Source organism: Pteropus alecto, unplaced genomic scaffold, assembly GCF_000325575.1.
Source record: "Pteropus alecto unplaced genomic scaffold, ASM32557v1 scaffold87, whole genome shotgun sequence".
NCBI classification, from domain to species: Eukaryota; Metazoa; Chordata; class Mammalia; order Chiroptera; family Pteropodidae; genus Pteropus; species Pteropus alecto.
In genome coordinates this window covers 21855172-21870392 of record NW_006443225.1, presented here as the reverse complement: position 1 = coordinate 21870392, position 15221 = coordinate 21855172, and the positions used below count along the sequence as shown (strand labels likewise).

The 15221-nt window shown below is 37.1% G+C and overlaps 1 protein-coding gene across 1 annotated transcript in view; it reads right to left on the bottom strand.

The window, feature by feature from the left end:
* Positions 1–234: 234 nt before the first annotated feature.
* The window catches only part of CNBD1 (cyclic nucleotide binding domain containing 1), a 133071-nt gene continuing 118084 nt past the window's right edge, over positions 235–15221 (bottom strand). The window contains exons 9-11 of the mRNA XM_006924109.1: positions 8238–8347; positions 5629–5779; positions 235–362 (exon numbers count right to left, since the gene is read on the bottom strand). Of these exons, the coding sequence (XP_006924171.1) occupies positions 235–362; positions 5629–5779; positions 8238–8347 (389 nt within the window). The remainder of the gene's footprint in view (positions 363–5628; positions 5780–8237; positions 8348–15221) is intronic.

Here is a 15221-nt window from a genome sequence, read left to right as displayed (position 1 = left end):
GACACGTGCACGAAGTCATACAGCTGTACCTGCTGAGCTGTTCTCTCCATGGAGGGGGCCCCAGGGCCCAGGGCCCCGGTGCCAGGGGTGTCTGCTCTCTCGGAACACTCCGCTTCCAGACAGGGAGCGGATCACGGCAGACCACATCTGTCACCCCCAGGCTCCGGGAGTGTCCCTCCCTTCCATTAAGCAGAGCCAGTCACGTGGCTCCACCAAATGCATGAGGCGCGGGGCCTAAGCCTCTTGGTGCTCAGGAGACAGCGAGGCCGCGGCCTCCAAGCAGGACGCCGGCGCAGCAATCCGGAGCGGGCTGAAGCGGGTACCAGCAATGGGAACGAGCACCTTCAGCGACAGTCCTTTTACTAAAAAAGAAGCTGGGAACTTGGTTCAAGGAGTCCCATTTTAAAATGGTAGTTTTTTTTATTTCTGCATAACTGTCAAGAGAAGTGACTTTATCGAATTACTTATACGGCACATTCTACTCCATTATATGCTTTCCTAAAAAATTGAGTAATAGTCAATATTTAGCAATTGGCCAAGATGCAATATCAGAAATACTCTAGAAAAACATTATGGCACAATATCTTATGTACTGGCTCTAACAGCTATGTCCACATTGATGGATGGGATACATTATTTCTTATATTCCGACTTTCTTTTTCATGAATTATTTAGTAAGGGATATGTACTTTGTAGGGGATTAGTTTTGCTACATAATATAAGTAACTAAAAGATAAAAATGCTACATTATAAAAGCATGGCTAGAATTATCAGAAGCTGTAACTGAATTAATCAGATGCAAATTATTGTAGTTTCCAACAATTAAGCCAGGTTTTATAATATAAATGTTAAAACTTATCAGGAAATACAATGTAAGTATAAGTCTATAAAATTATATTCATGTATACATAGATTTGGTGGTCTCTCTAAAAATATCGAAGCATAGAATTTATAGAGAAACTTGGCCTGAAATTTTATGTGAACTAATTCTAAAATAAGTTTAAGAAATACAAAAATTTCACCAGCCTTCAGGTTGGTTGGAACTTGATATCTGATTAATACTGTATTGTCTGCTAAACCAGGACGACACTCCGGTATGACGTGCTAATTTCCTGTCAGCCAAAAACTTATTAAAATTCCTCTTATTTATAAGCAATTATCATTTTGAAGCAGACAAAGCATTTTCTAAATGAGATAACACACTATCTATAACTTTATATGACTCGTCATCCAAATTTCTTGCTGAAAATAAACTCATGATGAAGGCCTCACATAATTATAACATTGAAGAATCAACATCTACAAAAGTTAAGGATTAAGACGGAAATAACTGTTATCAAAATGCTTCATGTCCAAGGAAGCAAGAGATGCACCATGTACTCTGCTTGTGATGATGCCCTGAAACCAAATTCTGCCTGGCTGCCTTTCAAATTCTGTTACTTGAAGTCAGGGTCAGCTGTCTATTTCGATATCACCCATGAGGTGGGTGGCTTCACCTGAACCCGCTGAGCTGATACTTCTCTAATTCTGGGTCAATGGCAGTATTACTGGTCATTAATCATCATCTTCAGAAAAGTCTAGTTTCCAATAACACTTCCTCTTTACTTGAGAAAAATATCAGCCAGTATTTTAAAAAATATATGTAAACTCTGCCTTTTTTAGTTAAAAAATACGTAAACTGCATTTTTTATTAAAAAATTCATCCGTCTACGTTTATATTAGATACTTGATACAGTTATACATCTTTTAAAATTTATTACCTGTCTACTATAGAAAAGAATCTGATATAAGATAAATATGTAATAACTAAAAATTAATTAAAGTAGCAGAAATGGAGAGCAGGAAGAGAAAGGAAAAAATAATAAGGTGAGTTCACCTTGATAAAGGAAACCACCACAGTGAAAGGCAATGCTGACATTAGCTCTTTCTGGGAATGCAGGAAAAGTGGAAAATACCAATGGATTGCACTGTCCTCAAAAAATTAAAAACAGAGCTACCATATGACCCAGCAATTTCACTTCTGGGTATTTATCTGAAGGAATTCAGAACATCGATTTGAAAAGATATCTGCACCCCTATGTTCGCTGCAGTGTTATCTGCAATGGCGAAGACATGAAAACAGGCACGCGTCGAACGGTATCCCACGGGCTGCTGCGAACGTCTGATGAGATGAAACACGTGAAGCACGCAGACGACTGCCTGGCACACAACGAATGTCCCCAAACTTTAAAGTGAAGGAATCAACTTAGAACGTAAGAACGTACACTTCATCACAAGGTACTAATTTTTTTAAGTAGATGAGGAAAGCGAGATATGTCCAAAGTCCCTCAAGCACCGCGTCGAGCGTGGAAGACGGCGGAGAAAGGAGGCCGTCAGAGAACGGCAGAGGATTTCTCTGAAGAACGCTGTCTGAGGCCTCGCCATCCCAGTCCCCGAGGGGCTGTGATGAGAAATATTTCTGCATCGTTCCAACTAAAAGTGAGAACCTTCAGCAGGCAGCCCTGGGGAGCTGTAAATGGAAGTCGAGAGCCACGACACTATCGTCTGACTACCTCTGAACATGTAAAGGCAGGGGACACGCCAGCTGACTGCTGACAAACAAGCTGTGTAAGTGGCCGCTCTGGAATCGATAAGGACATATTCATTGCTTCTGACACATCTAATAGACCTATCTGTACTAAAAATTCTGGTTTCCTCAGCTTTTGATTAATAGAATCAGTACCAGAGATGTGTCTTTGGACACTCTTCCTGTTTAAAAACAAAAACTCTCAGACAGTTTGTACTGTAAAAATTGAGGGAACAGAACCTAATTTAAAACAAAGTGGGGGGACCAGCAGAGGGTTCACTTGCCCAGGCCCCCGCACGCCAGGAAGGACCCCTTTACCAGCCCCAGCCCACTCCTCCCCTCGGTCTCAGTGGACTTGCTGGTGGCCTGACGGGCTGCGCATTCCCCTGGCAGCTCTTTGTTGTTCCCGAATAAACCCATTTCGCTGGAGATATTTGGCTGACTAGTTCGAGGTCAGGGGTCAATGTTACCTTCAGAAAAGACAAGTTAAAATCAATCATGCGTGGTTGAACGAGGTATGATTAATAAAACACGTAATTCTTTTATATATATATAAAGCAATTCTTTCTCTTTACAAAGGTAGTACACTTGTTTTAATGGTAGAATGAGAATTCCAGATAGCGATCAAATTAAAATAGTTGGTACACATAATTTTCATCTAAATGACTTGAGTTATCAGGTCAGCATCTGGACAAAATATGTTACCTCATAAAAATAATAATCAGATAAATTTTACTCCCAGTGACACTTATTAAAAATAAAGAATATTTATATCTGTTTAAACTTAATAACTCTTTTCTCATCTTTATTTAGTCATTCAAAGTAATGTCTGAGAAGTATGTACAAAGATTACAAAACAAGTTATTTCTATCCTCTGAAAGTCAGCAACTTACAGGAACAAAGAAATCACTCTTGAAGTCCCTTTAAATAATGCAGAACTAAGCACTGCTCACGTCTCCCTCGACGACTGTCTGCACAGTCATGCCTGCAATTCTCCAGACAGGGCATCCAGCACATCTGTGCAGTCTCTTGTGTTTCCTGGATTCTGCCCTACTGCCCCCAGATGCAGGCATAGTGATCGCATCACTCCCTTTATATATTTACTATTGTTGACAAAGTGGACCATTTAAATGATACTGGCTCTTCAGTATGATTTATATGAGAGCAAGTAGAGAGTGTGATCTATTTACTCGAGAAAAGAAATGGACTTTTTTTCAGTAATATATTTTACAATCCCCCAAAATTCACTATCTCTAACGATCTTTGATAGTGCAGGCACTGTAATCAACCTATGACTGAGGATTCTGTTGGAACGTATCGGTTTTATTTATTTTTCCTAACACCAACGTAATACAATAGCTAAAAACAACAATTTCACCTTCGCAGCAAGTTAATTCCCTGCATTTTGTTCACGTTTCTGATTCTAGTTTAACAGTTTCATTTGTCTGCAACGTAACAGTGGTGAAGCACATTTACTGCCCCTTGGGTCCTGCCCTCTGTGGCTTAACAGAGATGGGTACCTACTTCAGCTGACGGAAGAAGTGGGTAAATGGAAACAATGAAGTTATACGAAAATACGAAATTGAAGATCGTCATTCCTCATGTGTAAAGATGATCCAGCAAAATTAACTATTAAATTTCTTATGAAAACTAGCTTTTAAGCTAAACTTCTTTGGAATAAAATAATTAGAATGTAGAAATGAAGAGACTCTGAAACTAAATACGATCCTTTACACTTCCTTGTAAGGTGGGGAAACAAGCCGAACACAGTCCTGAGAACGTTCGGGAGGGAGGGTGTAGCTGACTAGCACACGACACGCCTGTCGCTTTACGTCAGCACCGCATGAACAAAAGATGGAATGAAAATTAAAACATGAACGGCACACACAAAAAACACAACTGACGCTTATACCACACATCCAGTTGAATTTTAGGTTGCCAGATGGCAAAGAAGATTCTAATATATGCTTGAAAAAAGCACTTTCCTGCGTGAAATGCAGATTTACATGAGTCCACAGTGTATTTGCCATGCACCAGTTAACATAATTAGTACAAGAAAAGAGAAACCTAGCTGTATCAAGTGAGAACGTTGTAATTTTAATTGCTGGTAAGGAATTATTTTTAAGTGATATTTACTTTGGGAGGGTTGCATCTGAATGTCACAGAAGAAAAGAAAATTAATCATTGCTTTTTCGAATTTATAATTTTTAAAAATGAATACATAAATTTGGAGGTAAGCTGAATCAGAGTTAAGCAGCTAGAGGGCACATAGTCTTAAAGAGACACGCAAAATACTTGGAATTCAGGACAAGGGGATTCATTCACGTCGCACATGGATCATCGTGAAAACCTTTTTAATTGAGTTTATTTAATTGAGTTTATTCTCACCCATGTTAATTACTACGAGTTTCTCCTCTTATTCAATGTTTGACATTTTTAGTTTTATTGCATATGAAATGATACCTTTCTTTAATAACCTATTATGTTATGACTTATCAACTCCTATTCATTTACCCTTTATACTGAATTGCGTATCCTTTTTGAGTATTTACAATGTTTGAAGGTCAAACACAGGTGGCTGCCTAACCACCCTTTTCATATTACTAGAACTTTCGAATTTCAGGTAAAAGCTTAAATATGAGCCACAGTCCTCACATACACTTGATCTAGACTGTACACTGGAGGATGGTACACACTTGACCTGAACCAGAAACACAGAAGCAATAAATTTAGAGATGAATAACCAAAAAATATTCCAGAAAAAGTGGGAGTGTTGCTATTAATGGTAACTTGCAAATTAGAAGAGAGATTTTTTAGTAATTTCAAATCAAAGCCTTTTGAAATAGTGCTAATATATTCTAAAATAGCACAGTTAAATCAGACATATTATGAAGTTAAAAAAGAGGGCCATCTCTAGACATGTTGTCTCTGTGAACAACATAAATACACCTGTACTTACTCGAGTGTCCCGATTTGTGTGTGAAATACGCCCACTCTGTCAAAAACTCAACAAATAAAATGGTATAACAGTTAAAATAAGAGAAAGGAATTTATGTACTCACCAAACAGGTCCTTATCTTCAATGACTGCCATCTCAACCTCATTTCCGGTAACTACAGTGCATGTGAAAGGAACTCGAAGAAGAACGCTAATTTCCCCAAAGGACTCCATCTCCTTAACTTTACCCATATAAACAAGTTTTCGAATTTTTTTCTGCCAGAGAAATAGATAATTGATGTTTAACTAAACCACTTACATACATTGGATAAATATTGTTACTATCAGAAATACTCTTCAAAAGTCATTTTGGTCTATGGTATTTAAAATAAATTGTAATTCATGCAAATCAGAGAAAATATTTACTTACATATGTATTTAAATTATATTTGAGCAATAGTAAATTGACAAGTCCAGCATACCTAAAGCAACTGAAATCACCGTCATCTAGTGATGTGCAAGGTAAATTTTTCAATTCACCAAGATGTTTAGGGAACATGGAACTCATTCCATCTTTCAGAGCCCAGGACACCACTTTGTAAAGCATAGCTTAGCTTAGTATGTTTTCTAAACCACCAGCTGTCACCTCAGCCCCCGTCACAAGGCACACTCGTTGGATTAAAAGAGAATAAAGAAAATAGGCAGAGAGTGACAGGACCAGAATTGATGGGATTAATGGCAAAATTAACTGGTTTCCCTGTCTACTTAAAAAAGAAACATGGAAAGTGAGTTTGACTGAGGGAATTAACAACCTAGGTCCAAACTAAGAACTTTGTGGAAAGGGCCTAAGGATTTTCAGTGTGCATGGTTCTTGAAAAAGTCGAAAGTCCAAATTATTTTCTCAGGGAGAGCTGAACTGTACCAAACAGGAACGAGTTGGTGAGCAGTACAGTTAAAACTAAAAAAATACCAAAAAAAGAGAGTGGCCCTCAGGGAAGGAGAGTGACAAGAACTCTGAAAAGGCAGAACCTCTACTGAGTGTCCGGGGGTCAAAAGCTAACATCTAACGTGAACATTGGCCACTTTTATAAATGGACGGTCTTCATACCGAATACAGCTCGTCCAGAGAATTCAGCAAGGTTTCCACGTTAAACTGAGTTCACCAAACACTGCCTGGCCAGCCGAGGACTAGCGCGTACTAGGGTGTCTACCACGTGAGTTCGGGCTTCGCCTGTTCCAGATCGTCGTGAAACCGGACACACACGAATGCGCTCTTTTGGGTCTGACGCTTTTGCCTGACCTGATGTTTGGAGATTCATCCGTATGCTCATTTGTAACATGAGTTTTTCACTGAGATGTGGCACTCCATTTTAAGCCTGCACCATGACGTTTCTCTCTATTCGCCTAACAGTGGCATTTGGCTCACTCAGTTTTTGGCTTCTGAAGATTCGTGCAGGTCTTTTTGTAGACATATATTTTCATGTCTCTTGAGTAAATACCTAGAGTCGTATTCTGGGTCATATGTTAAGCGTATTTTAGCCAATGCGATATGGTTGCAGTGGTACCTTGTGGTTTTAATTGGCATTTCTCTAATGAATAAGAACATTAAGTATGTTTTAATATGCTTATTGGTCATTTCTATGTCTCACAACTCAACATATCTTACAACTTGTATTACATTCTAGTATCTTTTTTTTAATCAACATTTTTTTTCAAGCTTATATATATATATATATTTTTTTTTTTTTAACTTTTTACTTTTTTATTTTTCTTCCTCCCACCTACCTTCTGGTAACCACCAGTCCATTGTCCATGTCCATAAGTCTCTGTTTGTTTGTCCTGTTCATTTGTGGCTTTTAGGTTTATATCCCATATATGAGTGATATGTGATTTTCAACCTTCTCTGTCTGGCTTATTTCACTTCGTATGATTATTTCAAGGTCTATCCATGTTGCTGCAAATGGCAGCATTTCATCTCTTCTTATGGCTGAGTCATATTCCATTGTATATATGTACCACAGCTTCTTTAGCCAATCATCTGTCATAGGACACTTCGGTTGCTTCCATGTCCTGGCCACTGTGAATAATGCTGCTGTGAACGTCGGTATGCAAATATCTTTTTGGATATAAGGTTTCAAGTCTTTAAAGTAAATACACAGTAGAGGGATTGCTGGATCATATGGTAGATCCATTCTTAGTTTTTTGAGGAACCTCCATACTGTTTTCCATAGTGGCTGTGCCAATTTGCAGTCCCACCAGCAGTGTATGAGGGTTCCTTTTTCTCCACATCCTCTCTAACATTTGTTATTACTTGTACTGTAAATTATAGCCATTCTACCAGGCGTGAGATGGTATCTCATTGTGGTTTTGATTTGCATTTCCCTAATAGGTAGTGATGTTCAGCATCTTTTTATATATTTGTTGGCCATTTGTATGTCCTCTAGGGAGAAGTGTCCATTCAGGTCCTCTGCTCATTTTTTGACTGGATCGTTAGTTTTTTTATTGTTATTGAGTCGTATGAGTTCTTTGTATATATTGGATATTAGGCCCTTATCAGAGGCATTGCTTGCAACTCAGTCAAAAGAAAAGAAACTCAACAAAAAAAAGTCAAAAATATTAAACAGAAATTCCACAAAAGACAAATAATAAATGTCCAATAAGCACAAAAAAAGATGTTCATTACTCATTAGAGTAGATTAAAGGATTAAAGAGAATACATAAGCTTAAAACTTACCACTTTTTTTGACTGTAGTTTCACAAGTCCAACAATAGGTTTATAAATGTTACAATATCCAGAATTAATAAAAGCCACGAAAGAAATTATATTTCCACTTTCCACTATCACTGAAAATAAAAGAAATAATTATTTCACACATTCTTCTCTATAACAAAATATTTTAGATATCATGACAACAAAATATGACGCATTTAATCAATAATTACTCATGTTAAATTTGTTAATGGATACCAGCTGATAGGCAGCACTTGGCATGTGGCGTTTACACCCGCAACAGACATGGACGTGAGCGCTGGAGGACGCAGACAGTCGAGGCGACAGTGTGCAGGAAGCACCCCGCGGAGGGGGTGACAGCAGTGGGGTGAGCCCACCCCGCGCAGCTGCGTTTGGTGGCGCGAGGACTCGTACCACGGCTGACACAGTCGATGGCTCCGGACGTGCCCGCAGACCGGACGCGCGGCTCCCAGCCCGCCCGGAGCCCGCCCGGCCCTCCGCTGCATGCCGCGGCGCTCAAAGCAAGGCCTCGAGGCCACACTGCACGGCTTTCTGACCCTGCTCTGCCGCTCTGAGTGTGACCCCAGGTGAAGCATGTAGTCTCCACTGCGCTGGTTTTCCATCTTAACAATGGCAAAACTAGGAGTCCCCACTCCATACTGTATAAAGTTCACATAAAGTATTTAGCATGATACAATAAATCATGTTATTTATAGCTTTTTTTTTTTTTTTTTTGCTCAAATTTGTGAAACTACCCTAAGGCCAAGATACACTTGAAGGTTAACTGGATAATACTTTTATAACTATCAATGTATGTATTAAAAAGCAATTTAAATAAAACCTCCTAAACTATATAACATTTTAAATTATCAACATGATTTAAGTAAAATCAATTAGATATATAAATTAAAATTACTGTTTCAAATTGACTTTTCACTTTGTTCATTCTGAAGGAGATCAGTATTTTTTTCTGAAAACCCTAAAACAACTGAGATAATATAAATATAAAAACACGTGTATCTTTCCCATGATTTTATAAAGTAGAAAATTGAAAACTAAAATTTTTGAATTTTGATTATTCACCGTATTTATTTCACATTATGAGTATATATCAGCATGACAAAAATTATGGACGTTACTAAAATAATAAGCTAGAGAACAGCACAGCTTCTTAAAAATTATAGTTAAAAATAGAACAAGGTATCTGTTGGTAATACAATTTACCATAAGCAAAAAATAAATAAACACCAACAGAAAACAGAAAAATACTTTAAGATAAATCAAGTGGCATTTCAATTATTTTGCTGACATGTTTATGAGAATATGTAATCTCTCCTCATATAATATTCAGAGCTCAACGTTTATAATAAAAAACATGAAAGGTTATTCTACTATCACGAATCATTTATTTTCCTTAAATAATTATTATTTTGCTAAAATAAATTATTATGGAAATACTGTCTCATACTATGTTTCTTACAGCCAAACAATATTACACATCTTAAGATGCTATGATTTCAAAGTATAATGTGTCTGTAGAACTATGTGTAAATTGTACAGACGAAGGGAGATTTTTCTCATAGACCGCACTTTAGAGTATTCTCCTCCCAGAGGGTGAAATGATAGTAGAGACTGTTTTGCTTCTTTTAGTCAATCAATAGGATGTAAAGGAAGACAGAGAGCACCCTGGCAATTGATACAGGTAAGGAAAGGGCATGCTTAAATGGACACTGAAGAACACATTACCACTGTCAGTCTTTTCTTGAAAGCCAAGCCCCCTAGAGATCACAGAGAAGCACCCACGGTCTCAGGGAAGATAAAGGCCTGCTATTGAAGGCGAGGCAACAATGCAAAAGCCGGCCAACCAGACCACTGCAGCAAAACCGATGAGGCGACTCACTCGATGGGGGCACCCCTGCTCCCCAAGTGTGTGTCTGTGGTCTAACAATCACTGCAAATGTGCATCCTAATGAAGACAATACAGCAAAACTCTTTTCATCTAGCTAAGCACTCTGAGTTTAATGACATTACCACAAATGTGTATTATCGCACTTAAGAAATTTTAAATATGACTATTTTTGACAAAGGAAAAAACCACACTGACTACCTGTGAAAGACGTAACATCCCCCTAATTGTGTTTCTTAGGTTTACTCATTTGGCCTCTGACCCTGCTTCCCATTACAAAGACCTCATGCCAGTCATGTCAAAGTAAGTGCTGCCTCTCTCGCACTCTCTCCTCTGGGGCGGCACAGAAAATGACAAATGACATCGAAAGAACCAAAGGCTTATAACTCAGTTTTAATTGAAAAGATGCAGTCATGGACTATATAAGGTTTTAATCATTATTATTTAAAGGTCATATTCATAAATTCAGGAAATAAAGTTGATTTGCATTTAAAAGTTAGGTTTTAAAGAGCCTCATCCAAACTCAGACCCACATTCTTAAGCCTGAAAGCATTAGACCAGTATGAAAAGAACGAACTTAATTTTATCTTAAAGGTAAATAATGAGAAGAAAATAAGAAGAATTCACGGAAACTGGATATCAGGCATTGTTATTTTTCTTTCTGTTGTTTATCACATGCCAGGAAATAATCACAAGTCTAATAAAACTATCTCATTCCAATCTTCAGATCAGTTAGAAGAAGTCATGATAAGTAGCACAATTCCTTCCTGGCTATTGGCATCGCACTGGGACAGATGAGGTCTCAGTTTCAACAGAAACCAGCGATTAGAAAGGCTGTTATGGGACATCTTCTTAATTAAGATAAACCCCAGCTCGTTGGCCTAATGGACTCGCACATGGTTTGGGAACAGAAGATCATCTGATCAGTAAGGCTAATGCGGCCTCAGGTAGCCCACTCATTATCTGAATGGATATCAGCTCTTGTAAAACTAGACGACTAGGCATAGAACAATATGAAAGAATAGGACAACGAATGCCATTTTTAAATTTGATTTTCCATTGAGAGAAATTAATCTGAACATGTCTTCCTTATATTTAGTTTGTTTTTATAATGTTAAGAAACATCTTGGTTAGAAAAGGGTTCGTATTTACTATTTTTGTAAGGGTTCGTACTAAAGAAACTTTAAACAATATTAAACACTGCTTCTTCATTATTTAGAAATGTATATTCATATGCAGATAAGTAGCATTTATGGCTGAATAGAAATACAGATCAGGATTGATCACTGATTCATTATCTACCTTCCAATTATTCTATGTCTTCTGAGTTTATGGTACATTAAAATAAAATAGATCATTCTTGTAAAGAATATCTAAATATCTAAAATATCCTCATGTATATTAAGTACTTATCATTTAGCATAGAAAATAAAAAATAACTCAGATATGGACATCGTCCCTCATAAAGCCCCAAAAGGCAGTACCTTCGGAAGGTGAACTAGGAAAAGCCCACCTCGTAGGGCCGGGAGACACCTTCCTCTCCTTCTCGTGGTGCCGAATGGAATGGAAAAAGGACAAAGTCTGAAAATTACTAACCATAAGTCTTGGTATTGGGGCTAGAATTCACACCACCTGTGAGGCACTAAACACTTATTTAAAATTATATTGTTTTTGTTTTTGTAATTCTAAATGCCTGGGGGAGGGGGAGGAAATCAATTCCTTCCAGGTGAATTAACATTCATTCCAGGCTTCAAAGAATTCCTACACATAGAAAGATCCTATAAGCTCTCGATAAAATACACACTACAGTCCCTTCTTGTCTTTGGTTTCGCTTTCCATGGTTTCATTGGGTTCTCAAGATTTTTATTCCACAGGGAAAAGTCATACTGAGCAAAACTGGGTCTGGTGGCAGATCCACAGAGAAATTCCTTCTGTGCAGGAGCTGTTGATCACCAAAGAAGAATTTTGGTGATATTACCAGTGACTGACGAGATGCTAAGCACATAGAAACACTTAAAGAACATAAGAAAAGGGTATGATTTAAATAACACAGGAAGTGTACCATCTGTCAAAAATATTTCTGATTCACCAAAAATATTGCTTTTTTCTAGCACTGCGATGAATCTTGATATATCCGTATATAGAAGGATGCTGAAACAGACAGATAGGTGTATGCATTTCATTCCAATGAGATATTGTGTATTAGGACAAGTAAGCAGGCATGTTTGGCCTGACATCTGAAATCAAAACTCTATTTTCAGTTGAAATGGCAAAATGTCCTTATCTCACAGGGCTCTTTAGAGGAGCAAAGAGATTATCTAACAACCTGAAAGATACAGTGCTTTACAAATAGCACGAAGTTAATAGAAGAAAATTATCTTTATATTTGTGTGGAAGAAGATAAGTTTCTAAGTTATCACCTGACAATCATATATTTTAATCATAAATTGTAGTTAATCATGGTTAATTGTCCATTTAACAATGATACGCTGATTAGTTACTTCATTTTGACACTACCTGACTATCTACATTGATTTCATCCAATTACTTAAGCAGCATTATTTCAGAGATGAATAATCTCGTACTAAATGGACTGGCCCAAAGAAGCACATGGACACCACGATGCATTTATCATTCATACCTAGTATACATGATAATTAAATTTATTCATTATTTGAGATAATGATTTACCTCATTCATTTCACAATAATTAATTCTGATTTAAGAAATATTCTGCTTGGTATTCTTTAATGTACTCTGGACCAGTGTAGGTAAACCATTGCGTAAAGTGATTTATTTTATTACATGACTTCAGAACATTGCTTATTTACATTCAAATTAGTTTATCAACCCTATATGATATTTATGCAAAATCATACTTCAGTACACCTACTGATGATCCAGCTTTCAATTTTGTGCGTAATATTCCAACAAAAATGTGTGGAAAGTGTTATAATTTTAGCACTTTCAAAACCAGTTTAAAAAGATATGATAAATCTCATTTCCATTTTTCTTATTAGATTTTGTGTACTCTTTCATATTAATTCTCTTTTATAATATTATTTGTTGATTATTCTGAAACTATTGTTTTCCTCTTAATCTCATCACTTTTACAGGTTGAACGTTCAAATTGTTTGCCCATATTTCCTTCCAATTGTCATTTTTATTTTTAACATAATAACTAATCTATTTAAAATAATTTTGCCACATGACAGGTTAAAACTCTAACTTAACCTATTCCCCTATGTCTGCAGATTATTTCCTAACACTTTTTATGAAAAAAACATACTAACCTTTCCCATTAATGCATGACACTTCCTATTATGTACTGTCCACATTCTCTGGCGCATTAGTGTCTTGTATAAGCTAACACTCTAATAAAAACAAAAGCCAAGGGCATAAAATGCGGCTAGAGATTTTATAAGAAATAAATTTATAGCCTGTGTCAAGAATGGTAAAATATACTTACGCATTGAAGAAATACCTCTAATTATAAGAAATTTTCCTAAGAAAACAATCAGGTAAATAATATTTATGCATTGAGTATTCAAAACTGAGCACGTAAGATATTTTATACAACTTAATAGAGAAATTTTTAAATAAATTGTGATAATTCACAGAAAATATGCTTCTACTAAAATTCATAACTTTCAAAATTGTTATTGCCATGGAATATGTTCATTTTAGAACAGCCATAGGCAAAGAGTGCCATTAACTCTATAGTATTTGACTTTGGGTAAATATACAAAAGCTACTTGCTTCTGAATTAAAAACATGGGAAATATAGGAAAACGTTAATAGTTGATGTCTGTATGAGTATAATTGTATATTACATAGGTTTTATCATCTTTTGTTTTCCCAAACTATATACACTGAGTATACATTATTTTCATAATTAGATGTCTGGGGGCCACTGAGTACAGCAAGAGCTATGGGCCGGTTGCTTCTCCAGAAGACCAATGGCACAGCAGACAGAGGGCAATACAGCTGGGAGGCTGGGTGGCCTCCCTCTCAAGGGTTAGAGAACAGGTGCCTGCATCCAATGCCCTGGCTTTTCGATAGGCTTCCCGGAGGACTGGCTTCTGCATTATCTCTCAGATCATGGGTGGGACCTGTACTATAGCTATATGGGGGCTGCTAAGAACAAAAAAGGAACGGGGTGGCATGCTGCTGCTGGCTATAGAGGACCCACGGTCCAGCGAGCGGACAGACCTAGAGAGAGTAAGAGATTATGAATTCCTGGATAAAAGTAATCAGCAAATTCCTCTAATTAGGAATCTACACACACAAATCCAAAGACACATCCACAGAAAATGCTTCAGAGGCCCCGAATTCTCTAGCTGCACTGACTGGTGAAGGTCTGTCCCTGCATAAATGCAGACTCTAAGGAATGGGAGAGGTGGATAGTTTTTCAAATCCTAAAGCCCCAATAGCAGGTTACAAGACACACAAAGCAGCAGGAAAATATGGGCCATTTAAAGGAGCCAATTAAATCATAAGAAATTGACCCTAAAGAAGTGGATATATATGAATTACCAGACAAAGAATTCAAAATAACCATCAGAGAGATGTTCAATGAATTCAAAGAGATCAGACAACTAAATTAAATCAGGAAAATGATGCACAAACAAAATTACAGAATCAACAGAGATAGAAACTATGAAAAAGAACCAAACTGAAGTTCCAGAACTAAAGAATAACTGACTTGAAAATTTCACTAGAGGGACTTAACAGCCCTTGATCAAACAAGAGAAAGAATTAATTAGCAAACTTGAAGACAGGACTTTTGAACTTATCAAGGCACAGGAGCTAAAAGAAAAATAAAGAAGAATATATAGGAGTCCTCGATGGAGATGAAAGGAAGACAGAGACCCTATTTGAAGGAATAATGGTTAAAACTTCTCAAATTTGGACCTACAAGTTTAAGAAGTTCAAGTCACTGCAATTAAGATAAATCTAAAAAGATTTACACACAGACACATCATAATAAAACTGTCAAACATCACAAAGAGAATTTTGAAAGCTGAAAGAAAAGGCAACTCATCCTGCGTAAGGCAGCTCTGAGATATGCTGCACAGCAT